A 16,352-nucleotide genomic window follows, 5' to 3' on the forward strand; every position below is an offset into this window, starting at 1 on the left:
TTTAGGTTTTTCCGGTTGCGGAGTGCCACTCTGCGGCCAGAAGAGGGCATCTCAAGTCCTGAAACCGAGCACCGGCGAGCTCCGTAATAATCTAACACCAACATCATTCCTGTTGCTGTACAATTGATTTATTTTTAATGCCACGGTTAACGGCTCTAATCCACAGCAGCCTGCGCCTTTTTCCCCCCCCCTCTCTCTCCACTGTCCACGCCTGAAGCGGGATATAACCAACTTATCGGCTTTGGACCACAGTTTATCCCTCTCAGATTTCTTCACTTGGTCGTTTTCCAGTGTTTTTTCTCCCCGTCTCTCTCGCTCTGCCACTTAACCTAGATTCAACAATTGGCGACTCGGTGTTTAGACTGTGTTTTTTTAATAGCCTCCCACGACAGGCGCTAAACTGTCACTCTGAGGATACGAGCTTGAGCGCATCCATCCGAGGGCTTTCGGGAGAAAAAAAATATGCGTTATCGAGCTGATGTTGTGCGGTAATGTAGGAAACTACAGACGGGGAGGCTGATGCACACCTTTTGGAGCTGCTCTCATCTCCGACAGGTGTGCGATTGCGAGCAGAGCGGATCCGGCTTCGGCGCAAAGTGCCCGTTTTATCCGCGCAGACGGGCGTCCTGGTTAAGTGTCCAACTATTTGGGCAAAACGCCGAGTGCGTCTAAACATGTGGACCGGAGACGCATGCAACAGAGATCCCTGAGCAAGAGGAAGAGCCGACACCGAGCAAATATGGGTATGTATAGCCAAAATCTGTTCCGCAGGGTGCTTAAAGGGTTCATTCCTGCGCAGTCTTTTTTGTCGTTTGCCTAACTACAATTCACTTAGTGCTGGTGTCGCTGGCGTCTGTGCCCCCCTGCGGTTTATGACTGATGACTGCAGGCAGGGGAATCCGAAAGGAGGCTTTTCTCTCAGCAACTGTTTGTCACATTGTGCATCATGCGTGTGGTTTATCAATCACCTTTTCAAGAGCATGACTTTGGCTGATAATAAGTGTGTGTGTGTGTGTGTGTGTGTGTGTGTGTGTGTGTGTGTGTGTAGGTGTGCCATGAATGCTCCAGTGCAAATTAAGTAGGCAGGAAATTACCCCCCCCCCAGCAAATGTCTCAGAACATAGTGATAATATTTATTTGCTCGACTCAAAAATTTTGCACATTCTATTTTCATCTCTTTTATTCCCTTCTAGTTCATGTAGTCTACATGTTCTGTGTGTTACATGTTCTGTGCTCATAAACCTCTCACTTTCCTGTGTGTCTGCAGGACTTTTTGTGCTTTTCAGATGGCTTGTGTTCACAGTGGTGGTGCCCTCCTGGCTGCTTGCTGTTCCAAGCGGCATCCGTGAGCGTCCCTGCCCCCAGAGCTGTCGATGTGATGGGAAAATAATATACTGCGAGTCCAATGCCTTCCGTGACGTGCCAAACAACGTGTCTGTCGGCACACAGGGCCTGTCTCTGCGTTATAACAGCCTGGTGAGCCTTAGAGCCCACCAGTTTGCGGGCCTCAGTCAACTAGTTTGGCTCTATCTCGACCACAACTACATCAATGCCGTGGATGGCCAGGCTTTCCACGGGATAAGGAGGCTCAAAGAACTGATTCTCAGCTCCAATAAGATCACACAGCTGAAAAACAACACTTTCCACGACGTCCCGAATTTGCGTAACCTCGACCTTTCCTACAACAAACTGCAGGTCCTCCAGCCTAATCAGTTCTGGGGTTTACGGAAGCTACTCAGTTTACACTTGAGGTCAAACTCCCTAAAAACAGTCCCGATGCGCGTTTTCCTCGACTGCCGTAACCTGGAGTTCCTCGATATTGGCTACAACAGGTTGAGAAGCCTCACACGTAATGCCTTCGCGGGACTCCTGAAGCTCATCGAGCTCCATTTGGAGCACAACCAGTTTTCTAAGATAAATTTCGCTCATTTCCCTCGCCTGACTAACCTGCGGGCTCTCTATCTGCAGTGGAACCGCATCAAACTGCTAACGCAGGGCCTGCCGTGGATGTGGACTTCCTTGCAAAAGTTGGACCTCTCAGGAAATGAGCTCCAAGTGTTGGATCCGAGCACATTTCAATGCCTGCCCAACCTTCAGACTCTCAACCTGGACTCCAACAAGCTCACTAACATCTCTCAGCAGACAGTGGATGCTTGGATCTCCCTCACAACCATCAGTTTGGCCGGTAATTTGTGGTACTGTAACCCCAACGTTTGCCCTCTGGTGTCCTGGCTCAAAGCCTTCAAGGGTAACAAGGAGTTTACAATGATATGTACCAGCCCTAAGGAGGCACAAGGAGAGAAGGTTACAGATGTGGTGGAGACCTACAACATCTGTACCGCAACTCCGACCCCTATCCCCTCAACGACATTGCCCCTCACAACGGCGTTTCAGCCTGAGCTGAAACCGCTCCCCACGCAGTCTGCAGTGGATAAAAAGCTAACCTGGAACAGGACAGCCTCTCCAACTCCTTCCGAGGCCTCCCCCACCATCCCATTACCAGACACCGAGTACGTGTCCTTCCACAAGATCATAGCCGGTAGCGTGGCTCTCTTCTTATCTGTGGCTATAATTCTGCTGGTTATCTATGTGTCGTGGAAGCGCTATCCCAGCAGCATCAAACAGCTTCAGCAGCGCTCGGCGGTTAAGAAGCGCCAGAAAAAGGCACGGGAGACCGAGCGCTCCTTTAATTCACCACTGCAAGAGTACTATGTGGACTACAAGCCTTCACACTCAGAGACTATGGATGTGCTGGTTAATGGGACAGGACCTTACACATACACCATCTCAGGCTCCAGGGAATGTGAGGTATGACCGTTGCCCTCCAAAAATCCATTTCCACTGCGAGGCATAAGAGGTAAATTTTCTAATGATCTGCAGGGTGAAAAAAAAATTGTTTTCTCCTCTGCTTCTGTCTGTAATAGGATAAGGACGCAAAGGGCAGTGCATGGTGACTTGTTTTGCAATATGCTGGGTTTGTTCAGTTCCATTCGATTACCCAGCTGTTGTTTTGAGTCATGCAATATTATTGCTAAAATATGATACCCATTAGCTGCGAGTGCAGCGGCAGCTCCTCCTCATGGGTAACTTACAGTAAGATGCATTACACGCAAAGTGGCTCCATCTTTCACTCCTGACACAAAACATCTCATTGATGAATCTGTGTATTCTCAGACTTTATATTTATCCAAAACGGCTCGCCGTCCTGAACGAACCGGTGTAAACCGATTGGATCAAGTCACTGTGCAGATGGTCCTCTCCTATCCTGTGTGCTTGCTGCCACAGCTGTAGCGGCAAACGTGCAAATCGTGTGAGTCTTGATGTTTGTTTGCGACTGTCTGAAGTGTGCCAATATTTACAATCACACCAGCTGATTGTAAATCTCATTTTCTTTGCTTTTTTTCCCCCCTAGCCTTTAGCAATTGTGTGCTTAGATTTTTTTCCTCATTAGTTTAACTTACAAAGTTCAAACAGTCGCCACAGGCTGGGGAACACTATGAAGGCCTGCAGCCAAATAAAAGATAAATTATGCATTTGGGCTTGCATTTTTCCCCGGTTTTTGTGTAACGCTGCAGGAGGGGACTGCATTATGCTACTTTTGTTTAATCTCAGCACTATAAAGAAACTGTTTACTCCTGTGAAACTTTTACTCATGGAACTGGCTTTAAGATCCTTGCACTAAAACCAGACTTCCTCCACGTGACGGATGAGGCCCCTGCGTGGCACTAAGGGATCGGGACAGAAAGGCTAATCAATTTGCTCGTGTTTAATTAGGCACTTTTTTGCCCATGTATTCTTTGTTTTCTCTCCGAATGCTCTGTTTCTGTCTTCTTTTGTCCAGCAGCTTTTCTTTTTTCTTCTTTTTCATTTGGCAGTGTGGTTAAGTGTGATTAACAGAACATGTTTTGCTGGGAAAGATGTGGAGTCGCTGGAATCTTTGCGAGCACCTTTTTGTCAGAATAACCAGACATGCTGTTTAGTACGGGAGACATCTTTCTTCTCCATTGTCTGTGTCAGCGCAGCTCGGAGACAAAGTTTTATCTCACTGCAGCACAGCTCATTTTCTATACTCTACATGCACCATGTAAAGCATTTTATAAGATGTTTCACGTCAGTGGATTGTGCTGTAGCACCAGTTAGGTTCTTGCTGTGCCCTTTACTCAAGTCACTGTAAAAAGGCCCGCACAAATATGTTTCATTGTTTTCAGAAATGTCACTTAATACCAGGTGCGCGGGTAGCTAAATCAGCTCTTTGTCAGATTATCTGTGGCAGAGCATTTCTCAAGCGCAAGGGAAGCTGGAGGTGAGATGGTCGGCTTATCAATCTTGTAGCTTTCATGTGCGAATGTGGCGTGGGAGCATTAAATGGCAGACCTAATGGGGCTTCTGCTAGCTGGAATAACTAATAGCCCATCAGAGGTAAGGAGCCGAGACTTCCCTCAGCTTTGTTATTCCTTGCCCTCTACAGCTCAAGGGAGCAGCATGAGTTGTTAAAAATGTAATGGGATTTTTTTTCTCTTCCATTTTTTTTGTTTCCTCTGTGCGTGTTACATATCATGCCAAACACTGCCATGCAATGTAAGAACACATGCTAGAGCCGGACACCTGTGAAACCACCTGCAGGTTTGTCGTGCTTGTTTAAGTTGCTGTGAAAATGTGTCCACTAGATCATCGTGTGCGTTAGCTATGAACGCTGCTGCCATCGTGCTCATCAATAGTGTCATGGGCTATTTGCATCACAATACAGGCAAAGTCTCTTCTGACACACGAGAAGTCTTTTTTCAGTTTATATTGAGAGGCACAGAGTGCAAAGTGGCAAGCGAGATGAAGGTGGGAGAGATGCTGTAAAAGGCTGCCCGAGGACTCAAACCTTCTTCTCAGGAGCGTATTGTAAACGCCAGAATCCGCTGCACTCCCCGCACATTATTTTAGCTATTCCAGATAGCAAGCACTTAAGCTATTAGCTGCATTTTCAATTAGGAGAAAGAGCTTTGTAATTGAAGCCTGTTATCTTCTGCACATGCCCAGACCAACAGACGTGGAGTTAATTTGTTTCTATAGATTTACTCCAGCACAGCTCAGCAGGTTGGCTTCGACACTGCGAACTGAACTCGCAGGCTGTGAATTTTGATGAACACTTTGAACTGTGCGATTCTGTGGTCTTCCTGTGGCACATTATTTAAAATTTAAAAAAAATAAAAACCCTCTCTCTTCCTTGTATGCTATCCACTTCTGAGCTCATAGAGCAGCTGCAGTGGTAGCTGTCCACCCACAGATAATCCCCTGCAAAGTTATTTCAGAAAATATTATGGTGAGAATCCCACCGTCTCAGCCAAAGGCAATTCTTGTACTAGGGTGGAATCTGCAAGCATTAATAAGGTGAGGAGATCCTGCTCAGAGATAATTAAGGTGGCCTGTGAAAAAGGCGAGCGAAGTGAGGAGAAAGAACTTGCCGGTGCGACGGACTGACACCGCTGTTGTCCAAAAGACAAGCTTAAATAATAACTTTAAAAATCAACTCATTTTCCAGCTGGCAGGGTTTGTCAACATTCGGATGCGTTCGAGGCCAGCACAAGCTTCATTCATGCATGAAGTTGTTCTTTTTTCCAGTTAGAGTGTCCCCCTCCTGGTTATATTAAAAACTAATGGCTCCTGTGGACCTAATCAGTGTTTTCCTGGGACGAACTCTGTATCTGGGGGCGCATTTTGTTCAGCAAACATTTGTTTAATTTGTGGGCGCCATAATACGAGCCCGGCCTTCGAAATGTCAGAAATAAGTATCAAGCATGATGGATGATAAACATACACTGTCTCTACTTGCCAAGATGGCAGCTTGCACTTCATCTCTGCGTAAATGCACAGACGGCTGGCTGCCGTCAAGTGAAGAGAGTTTTGACAGTCTTTGGTATTTGTTTCCAAATAAAGGCTAGAGACATCAGTAAAATGGACCAGTAAAAAAAAAAAAGTATGTGTCATTTTTTTAACACATCACTTAGCAAACTACAGGTGCAAGAAATCCTTTGGATTCCTGCATTGATTAGTCATGAAATATGGTGTTCACTTCATCTAAGTCACAGTTACAGACAAACAAAATTTGACTACTTAACTAATATGACTGGAACGCTTTTCCTGTCTTTATTGAACACACTGAAAAATCCTCTACAGTGTCGGGTGAAAAAGTGAGCGTGCAGAGGTTTATTTAGCAATAACAACAAGTTCCATCAGACCTTTGTGATTGATGCTGATGAGAGTTGAAGCACAGTGAGGAGGACGTTGGGTGATTCCACCTGTTTTAAAAACTGTTTCAGTTGATCTGATTACACGGCCCAATTCAAGTCATGCATACTTGGGGACACAGCGTCTTAATTTTACAGCGTCTTCTTTAAAAATCCTTAATTTTGTTGATCCTTTAATGATTCGATAGCCCCAAACCATGATGCTCCCTCCACCGTGCTTCACAGTTCATACAATCACACATGCAGCCAAAAAAAGTTTCAACTTTTGTGTCCACACAACAAAGTGTTGTGTAAGAAACTACAGCTTTGTAGATCAGTGGTTTCATTCTGTGGTGTGTTTCATTCTTATTCGGTGTTTTTCCTATAGTGGACACATGAATAAAGACCTTGCCACTTGTAAACAATTCTGCAGGTGCTTTGCTTTTAACCTTAGATCCCTTTTCACATCTTTCAGGATTGCATGTTGTGCTCTTGCTGTGATCTTTGCAGGACCCTTAGCGAGAGCCGAAAAAGTCCTGACTTTCCTCCATTATCTAGACAATTTGTCTGTCTGTGGATTGATGACCACCCAGGTCTTTAGAATTGGTTTTGTAACCTTTTAACGGCTTCATGCATCTTTATAATGCTTCTTCTAAGATCCGGTGAAAGTTGTTGTGATCGAGGAACGGCTCACACCAACCAGTCTGTCTTCAGAGCAGACTTTGTCAGTAAGCAGTCTTCGTATGGTCATATTTTTAGAGATAGGAACCTCCACAACCCACACTTCAAATCCAATCTCCTTAATGGAAGTAGAGGAGTCATTAATACTGAGGTTACTTATTGTTTCCAGCGAATTATTCCCGAACGTGTTCCTTAAAGACTTTGATTTTGTGTGTTATTAGTTTAGTCAAATTGTGTTTGTTTATAATTGTGATTTAGATGAAGATCAGGGCATATTTAATGAGTAATCAATGCATACATTATTATAATCCTAAAGGATAAAGAACTTTGAGGGTTTACATCAGTGAGTGCACACCCGACTGTGCACACTGATCTAAACCTCTCACACGATAGACAACACAACACTATGAAAAATAAGGCATGTGCAGTATAGCAAATGAAATGTCTTTGTTTTTTTTCCTTTTCCTTAAAAAAAGGCTCTTTATGCCATTAATTTTTATTTTGCTCAGTTGTCTTCTTGTTTGGTAGAATTGAAAATTACTGTACCTGCAAGACTGGGTGGCAATGATCCATGGACACACAGAAGTACACTACTTCGCTTTTATCATACCTGATGATTTCGTGAAAAATGGGCTCCAGTCAACTCCATTAAAACTCAACTGCAGCAAAATGCAGTAAGAAACAGACTATTAAGTGAATTGGCTGTAATGGCTATTATACAACATCATTTTTCAGTGGCCTGTGGTGATGTTAAAAAAAGAAAGAAAGAAAGACTTCTGTGTATGATCAAGAATATTAAGCAGATTTGAGGTGTTGCATTTTAATTCTGTATACATGTACACATTGCATGTTTATTTGCTGCGCATATAAGGAATAGAATTACATATAATTCTATAGAAATACATAGGGTTTTAAAAAAAATGAAAAATTTTTGTTGCTAAGATAAGGCAAATTAATTGCATTGAAACACAACAGAATACAAATATTTTCATGTTTAAATATTTTCATGTTTTATGCTTGACATCAGGGAGCTTCATAATATGAATGGTACCGCTGCATACACTTTCATTTTCACATTGTTTCTGTCATAGTCTGAGTCACTTGTAGTTTCGCTGTGCTTAAAGCAATAAGGTTAGCAAGCAGATGCAGACTTTCTCTATCATGCTTCTACCCTTTCAGGCTGCGTACAGGCAGCCCTACTTTATTATTGAAGGCTGTTAGGACAGCGTGCAGCGTGAGCTCAGGATGAAAAAGGGTACAGTGGCTTTTAATCTTTGTTACATTTAATAGTCTCCTAAAATCAAGCTGGAACTGAACACCAGTGTTTTTTCTTAAATGGTAATGCTTTACCTTACTTAATTACTCCCTGGCGAAAGTAATGTGTTACACTTCTCATTACTTTACTTTCATGTTACTCCATAAGATGGTCTGAAATACACTGTCACATAATCACTAGTTAACAATATAACCCTTAGGCTACAGTCCCACACACTGACACAAATCTCTTCTCTAATGAGGACATACATACGACCTTTCTTTTAATGTTTCAGTGTTTGAACACAAAGCCGACAACACAAAGAAAAGTTGAAAACCAGCTCAAAGAGAGACTTTAAAGAGCGCTCCACTGACATTCTACTATAGGAACATGCACAGGTAGAAATGGAGGCTTCAATCCTACGAGCTCGACTGCCCCTCACTGCCTTTGTTACCTGCTGAAGGTCAGGCTCTGGCTGCTGTGCAATGCATTACATTACTGTGTTACGAAAATATAATGTGATTACAGTAACAGTAATCAGTAAACAATAAAAGTTACAGTAATATAAAGTACTAGTCAGCGCTATTCCAGATCAACCAAACCTTCTCATTTAATGGTTTTTCTTTATTTTCGTGACTATTTACATTGTAGATTCTCACTGAAGGCGTCACAACTATGAATGAGCACATATGGAATTATATTGGAAACAAAAAAGTGTGAACTAACTGAAAACATGTTTTATATTTTTATTCTTCAAAATAGCCACCCTTTGCTTTGATTACGGTTTGCTCACTCTTGCCATTCTCTCGATGAGCATCATGAGGTAGTGAGTTGAAATGGTTTTCCAACAGTGTTGAAGGAGTTCCCAGAGATGCTGAGCACTTGTTGCCCCTTTTGCCTTCACTCTGCGGTCCATCTCATCCCAAACCATCTCGATTGGGTGTTTTTTGGCCCAAACAAATCTCTTCTGCTTGTTGCTTTTACTTAGTTGTGGTTTCTTAGCAGCTATTTGACCATAAAGGCCTTATTCACACAGGGAACTCTGTGTGGCATTTATCTGGGCTCTAATCTGAGGCGCTGTTAACTTGTGATTTCTGAGGCTGTTGACTCGGATGAATTTATCCTCAGCAGCGGAGGTGACTCTTAGACTTCCTTTCCTGGGGCAGTCCTCATGTGAGTCAGTTTCGTCTTAGTGCTTGATGGTTTTTGCAACTGCACTTGGGAACACATTCAAAGTTTTAGACTGACTGACCTTCAGTCCTTAAAGTAATGATGGACTCTCGTTTCTCTTTACTTAGCTGATTGGTTCTTGCCATAATAGGAATTCTAACAGTTGTCAAATAGGGCTGTCAGCTGTGTACCAACCTGACTTCTGCACAACACAACCGATGGTCCCAACCATTAAGAAAGTCCACAAATGAACCCTGACAAGGCACAGCTGTGAATCTAAAATATAAAAAATATTTAGAGTTATTGATCAATTTTTTCTTTGTGATATAATTTCATATATCTTGCTTCATGTATTTGATGTTTTCTGTTTGTTTCTACAATGTAGATATCTAAAAAATCCAAAAATTTATAATATAGATGAAAATGTAGATGTTAATAATGGTAAATAATCTATGTATGATGATGTTTGTGCAAACTTTTGTCCAGATTGGCCCACCTGTTAAGGAGAGAGTACATACAGACTTATATAAATGGTAAATGGTAAATGGCCTGCATTTGTATAGCGCTTTACTCAGTCCCTAAGGACCCCAAAGTGCTTTACACTACATTCAGTCATTCACCCATTCACACACACATTCACACACACATTCACACACTGGCAATGGCAAGCTACATTGTAGCCACAGCTGCCCTGGGGCGCACTGACAGAGGCGAGGCTGCCGGACACTGGCGCTACCGGGCCCAATACACCAATACACTACAATCATTATACCAAAGAAGATAAGGTGTCAGATCTCTATAAATGAAACAAAGTAAATACAGATCATTTTTAATTTTTCTTTTGCTAAAAAGACTATACCAGACTATATATTTACATATATATATTTCCAAACTCTGGTTGCTTAACAAACGTAGAGTCCCATCAAATAATACTCAGTGTTTATGCTGAACCAAGCCATCATCAAAACTAACATCTGCCTAAAACGTTAAAAGCATTTCTCAAATGAACCCGATCTTACTTCACTGTTAGCTGTAAACGTACCTCATTCTGCATTTACTTAGAGACTTCATACCAGCCTCAAATATGCCCGTACAAAATTAAATCTGAAGCACACATAGCTGAATAGATGCAGCGTATCCCACCTCGTTCCAGTCAAGGTTGTGATTTCAAGCTGAGTTAAAATGTTGCAGTGGGATTCATTAGCAAAAATGCACATAATCAGACCTCAGACTTATCTTTAGTAAAGCACCTCTCAGGCTGCTGTGTGTGTGGGGTGAGATCTCCTCATAAAAAAAAATACTCTGCGATATGTATGATTCAGACTTTTGACAGATGTTCCTCTTGGAGGTGTGATGTCTGCTCGGGTGAGGAGGTGGAATACATTACAAAAAAAAAGAAGAATACTTAGCAGCAAGCCGAGGCAACGTGAGATCTGTGTAATAATAGCTTGTAATCTAACATGGACTGTTAAAATGAATACGGCAGTTGTGTTGTTTCATAATTAATCTTAGCATCTCTTCTTTCATCCGATTGATGTTTTCGTGATTTTATTACTCTCATTATGATGTGCTAATAGCACATGTCTCAGCCAGCTAATAGCTTAATCTGGCACAACCGGAAAATATGATGTTCCTCCTCCACGCTCCAACACAGACAATATTGAATTTCACTCTGGGTTAGATGTACTTATTTACAGAACACATGCGACGAACTGCTGTTTGTGTCTCTGGCTAATCATTAAAGATTCCTGCAAAAGCTTTAAAGCCAGAGAAGTGGGAGTCTCCGCTGAGCCCGCACCGAGGAAAACTAAATGAAAGCCATCGTTTTGTTGACCTTCACACCTTCATTTTTAACTGAGGCCGGCGTTAATTGACAACATCATTAATTGTGATATGCACTTGATATTACACGATAACCTAGTCCTTCATTTCACCCCAAGATCAAATGTCTTGTGTGAGCAAATCGGTTGATTTTGTACTACTTTGGCATGACTGAGCCGTATGTTGTAATGAAACAAAGAATGGGAAGTTTTGAAATGGAATTAGAAGCCCCCTTTTTTGCACAAACTAATTTGGGAGTAAATGAAAAGACCACAGAGATAAGTCAGACTAATTCATCCCTCCCCATCACACAATCTCCAGTGGTCCTCGCCTCCTGGAGCCACTCACAAACCATGATGAATATTTAATGCGATATTAAACTTCTCTGCTGTTTTTTTTTCTTTTTGTTCAAGGCCATTTTTTTCATTCAGTAGTGATTAATTAGAAGTATGTTTTGATCAGAGGAGCCTCTTTCCATGGAGGCAGAGGATCTCGCGCCTCCTCCTCTGCTTTTGAGATTCAAGGGGGAGCCCAAAATATAAACGAGTAATTGGTTGGAAAAAGAATATTACTAAATCTTAGCATCATTTCTAACATATTTCCCCTCTCTTCTCTGGAAAGAAAAAATCCATTATTGCAACTCTGATTAAAATTCTTCAACAGCAAAACCTGCAGGGCAGGAAAAAGGTGAAAGATCAGTCTGTGTGAAGAGTTGGTGGGTGGCGGAGGAGGAAGCAGGCTCCTGTTGATGCTCCCTAAGGCCGCGCCTCTTATATCAATTTAATGTACTTTGTCTTTTTTTAACGCTCATGCTGTTATTGACCAAATGAATGTTTCAAATAAACAATTTCACATTCTTTTTTTTAATTCTTCACGATTTTTGTGTTAAATTTATGCTGTTACATAGTGGATGCTGCCATACATGTTCTAATATACAGCCTACTGTGTGTTTTTGTGTGTGTTTCTCTAAGATACAGTATCTTGTGTGCCACTGTGTTGCTACCTTACCTACCCAAAATAACAAATCCCTGTAATAAAATAACAGCAGAGTCAATTTCTTGTGAACAAAGCTCTTTCTCAGCTAAAGTCTTACTGACAGAATAACATAATTTGTCATTTCCTTTGTTTTTTTTTTTTGTTGTTGCTTTTTTTGTACTTCACTTGTACCCCACGCATAAAGCCCGAGCTGTGTCCTTCTGTCATTGAGTGTTGTGTGCTGGGTTATTCTTTACGCTTCCTTGCTGGCTACAGCTGAGGCATTGCATTTGTGGCTCATCCGTCTGTGTCATTCTCTTGAACACCTTGAGGGTTTCTTTGAATTTGGAACAAACGTTCTGTTGGACTCGAGGGTGATCTGTTTAGAATTGGGTGGTGAAAGGTCACTGTGACCCAACGAAACGATGTTTTTGTCTACAAAATATGCTAATTGTGAAATCATTTTTCATCAAATATCAAACAGGATAAAAAAAAGGCATTTTCTATCCACAAGATAAAAGTTCACCTTTGCTGTGATATCATGATGTTGAATAAAATGGCACAGCTCTGGATTAGACGGCTTGCTTCACTGTACAGCCATTCCAGACTTTCATCCTGAGGAGGCTGTGGCTCAGGAGGTAGAGCAGGTCACCTACTAATTGGGCAAGACACTAACCTCAAGTTGCTCTCTCCAATGGTGTGAATGTTACATAGAAAGCACTTACATAGAAAAAAAAAGTGCTAGTATGAACGGGTGAATGAGGCAAGTTGTTTAAAAGCACTTTGAGTGCTCAGTTGGAGTAGAAAAGCGCTTTATAACAACCAGTCCATTTACCATTTACAGGTACCAGGAAGGATTCATACTGTCCAGTTCTGTCATTGTAAGAGTGCTAACTGGCTGCTGTCTATTGATTCATATTCGGTACAGGTGTAGCAGATAAATCCTCCGCAAAAACATCTCTGTGTCTGAAAAATTACTTAATCAGGCGCTCCGTCCGAGTGTCTTTGTTCTGACACGGTCAATTTCATCTGGATGTGGTCAACATAGTTCAGCTAGCTGGGTTTATTATGAGGTGTAGCATTATCTGCTGTAGTTAAAATTGATTTCTTAGTCAATTTGAGTCTAACTGTGCGTTAAAGTGTTTACTATGCTCGCCATCTTAGCTTAGCTTGTTAGATGTCAGCTTTTGCTAGCAAAACGAAGCTAAAGCATTTCAGTAATTTACCTAGTATTTGTTTCTTCTAATGTTATCAGTCCCATCCACTAGCTGCTTACATGCTTCATGATCCGGCAAACCTCTTCGCACACCATTTGCACATTTACTCTCAGCATAAATCAGTTGTAATCCTGTGTCTATTAACAGCACCGATCAGTAGCGCGTTGTTGTTTTGGTGCCTCGGCTGTAGTCATGCTCCGGTGTTTCATCAGAGGACAATCATTTTTCTTGCAAGGCCAGCCTAATAAACCGAAGGCTGTGTCTCTTTTCAGCCTTATCTGAGCAATTAATACAAACGCCTTGAAGGATTTACTTCCTAAAGTAGGTGTAATGCTCCGGTATTGAGGAATGTACTTTTCTTTCCAGGACTCATTTTGTTTGAACTCTTTCATGTGCTTCAACGTTTCCACATTGCTATAACTCCAGGGGGGTACATCTAGTTTTGGTGTCAGACACTGTGAAAGATTGGCCCACAATTTTACACAGGCATTCAACAATCCATCATAAAAGAGAAATTCATTTTAGAAGAAGCAGAGAAACCAATTTCTCCAGTTGACAGCCGCCTCAATAGACCACAATGCAATGCAGCCTCATGACAAGTCATGTCTTGTTTTTTTATTATTTTATTTTTACTCTCCACCTACCTACTGCAGCTGAATCAAGCAACCTGACCCTCAACTCCCTGGCGCTCGTCAAAAGGCATACAGGGAAATGCAGGAAATCACTAGCTGATGTCAAAGCAGATGTGGCAATTTGAGGGAAGTTCAGTACCCGAAAGACAATTTACATCAGATCTGCGCTTCTGGCATCCACAAAACATTACAGATTGATGATACATATCAGTGTAAGTCTATCCAAGGGTGGATTTTTCCATTAAGTCTTCAGTCTGAGTCAGAGTTGAGGAACAAAAGAACTACTTGAATTCCCAAGGAGTCCAGATCAATGTCTCTTTTCAAAGAAAAAGAAAGTATTTGCACATATCAGTAAACTTCTAATAACTTCTCAAAAAATCTGAATCCCATATCGAGTGTCCTATTATCATGGCGTATCTATCAATCAGCAATCACACGCCCTGGATTCCCTCAGTTTAAGCTTCTCCTCACTCAGTCAGCGACACTTCTGCTTTAATAGGATTTGACAGCTTATCTAGCACTTTATGAAAAGTCGGGCACCGCAGACAGAATGAATAATATAACATGAAAATATTAGACATAACATTTTATGCCGTTTTATGGTCACAGCAGCCACGTTAATTTTTCATCGCAGCTTGAAGCAGTTACTGCGTGTTTAGCCCTTCATTTTATTATGATTCATTTAATTAGAGCTATTAAGACAGTTTGACGGAGACGCTGTAGTTCTGCCTACTGTGTCACTTTGATTCCCTTGAAAAGAATTTGAAAGTGATATTTAAAAGAGAATGAAATGATGAAATGTTGACTAGGCACATTAGTGCTTGCCCTTCTAAGTTGTTGGACTGCAATTTGTATCTCCACGCTTCTCTGTAGAGTGACACTACAGTTTCTTTTATCATTTTCTGCTCAGTAGAATTTTGATGTAACGTTCACGTCTACCTCAAAAATAGTGTTTTCCCAGAAACTAAAACCTCTTCATCGTGTAGCTACAGCATACCAGTATGTTCTCACTCTGTCTGATGGGACACGGTGTGTCAGTCAGCACAAACTGAAAATGATGCAACACTTCTGCCATCTTCCTCACTTATAGTGAAATATAAATATCAGAACATTCACAGTGGCTGCGCTGATGTTCAGCAGGTAGGTTTGTCGTGTTTACCGCCTGAGTTACTGATGCGTTTAATGTATATGTGTACGCAGTTTTTATCCGAAAGTAGTTAGTGAAAACAAAAAAAAGAACAAGATCCAAGAGTCATTAAAATTAATTAGCAGGGTTAAGGTATGAAGACACGCTCCCTAGAAGCAAGTCAAACTTTATTTATACAGCACATTTCAGTGTGCTGTGCAAAGCATGAGCTGCCACACACTACATACTAAGTAATATCTAAGTACAAATAAGTAAGATAGATTCTATTAGATAGAAATTGTTAAATAATTAGTACTACAATAAGATCATAGAACCTGTAGGTCCAAAAGATAAACAAAATAATTAAAATACATTTCTACTGAAGCGTCAAATCACAACAGCAGTGGCCTCAAGGTGCTTTTTATTGTAAATCAAACAACCCAGTTTGAGCAAGCACTTGGTAACAGTGGGAAGGAAAAACGTCCTTTTAACAGGAAGAAACCTCCGTCAGAACCAGGCTCAGGGAGGGGTGGCTATCTGCTGCTATCGGCTGTGGGTGAGGGGAGGGCTGCAGGGTAAAAGACACACTGTGGAGGTGAACCTGAAATTAATAATAAGTATTGATTAAATGCAAACATAAGGAAAAGTTACGGTATCTGGACTTAATGTAAGCCATCATGAGAGGGCATATCTGCATTTTAATTCAAATTTTAACTGCAACCCAACATAAAAGTTTCACTAAAAATAGGAATGTCATTTAACCAATTAGGGGGTGTTTTTATAGTGCTCTAAAGCCTTAGATTAAGCACTTTTAACCATTTGTTGTCTTGGTTCTTTGAAACGTGACTTCACAAGCAAGGGGTGGACCTATCCAAGGATAAAAAGACAGAGCATGCTAACTTGTCAATCACAGGTTAGCCACAGACTCTTTTTATTATCTACCTCTGTCCAAACGGAAATCTAATTTACAAAAATAACATCACATTGGATTCAGTAAGACTTTAAAACCCATTGAAAAAGTGTTTCCTGAGGTCATGAATGAAGTGGGACCATTTTCTCATAGACTGCTACCTCCTGCTGGCCATGGGAAAGAATGCCAGTTTAAAGCACCTCTGCTTTGCTTCACTTTTCAGACCCACACATATATAAATATATATATATATATAAACACACACAGATACATCTCTTACATAAGGTGTACAGGCACGCTGCTAGAGTGGGCGTAGCATGTCTGTAGAGAGCAGGGGAGCAAGAACCAGC

General features: G+C 41.5%; 1 protein-coding gene across 2 annotated transcripts in view; it reads left to right on the plus strand.

The window, feature by feature from the left end:
• Window positions 1-242: 242 nt before the first annotated feature.
• Window positions 243-16,352, plus strand: part of LOC116313558 (leucine-rich repeat transmembrane neuronal protein 4) — a 52,122-nt gene continuing 36,012 nt past the window's right edge. The window contains exons 1-2 of one of the 2 annotated variants that reach the window (XM_031731301.2): window positions 243-743; window positions 1,268-2,808. In XM_031731301.2, coding sequence (XP_031587161.2) covers window positions 692-743; window positions 1,268-2,808 — 1,593 coding nt within the window. In that variant the 5' untranslated portion in view covers window positions 243-691. Of the gene's footprint in view, window positions 744-1,267; window positions 2,858-16,352 lie in introns of both variants that reach the window. The other variant, XM_039620534.1, reaches the window with a different exon arrangement.

This window comes from Oreochromis aureus, linkage group 12, assembly GCF_013358895.1.
Source record: "Oreochromis aureus strain Israel breed Guangdong linkage group 12, ZZ_aureus, whole genome shotgun sequence".
Classification (NCBI taxonomy): domain Eukaryota; kingdom Metazoa; phylum Chordata; class Actinopteri; order Cichliformes; family Cichlidae; genus Oreochromis; species Oreochromis aureus.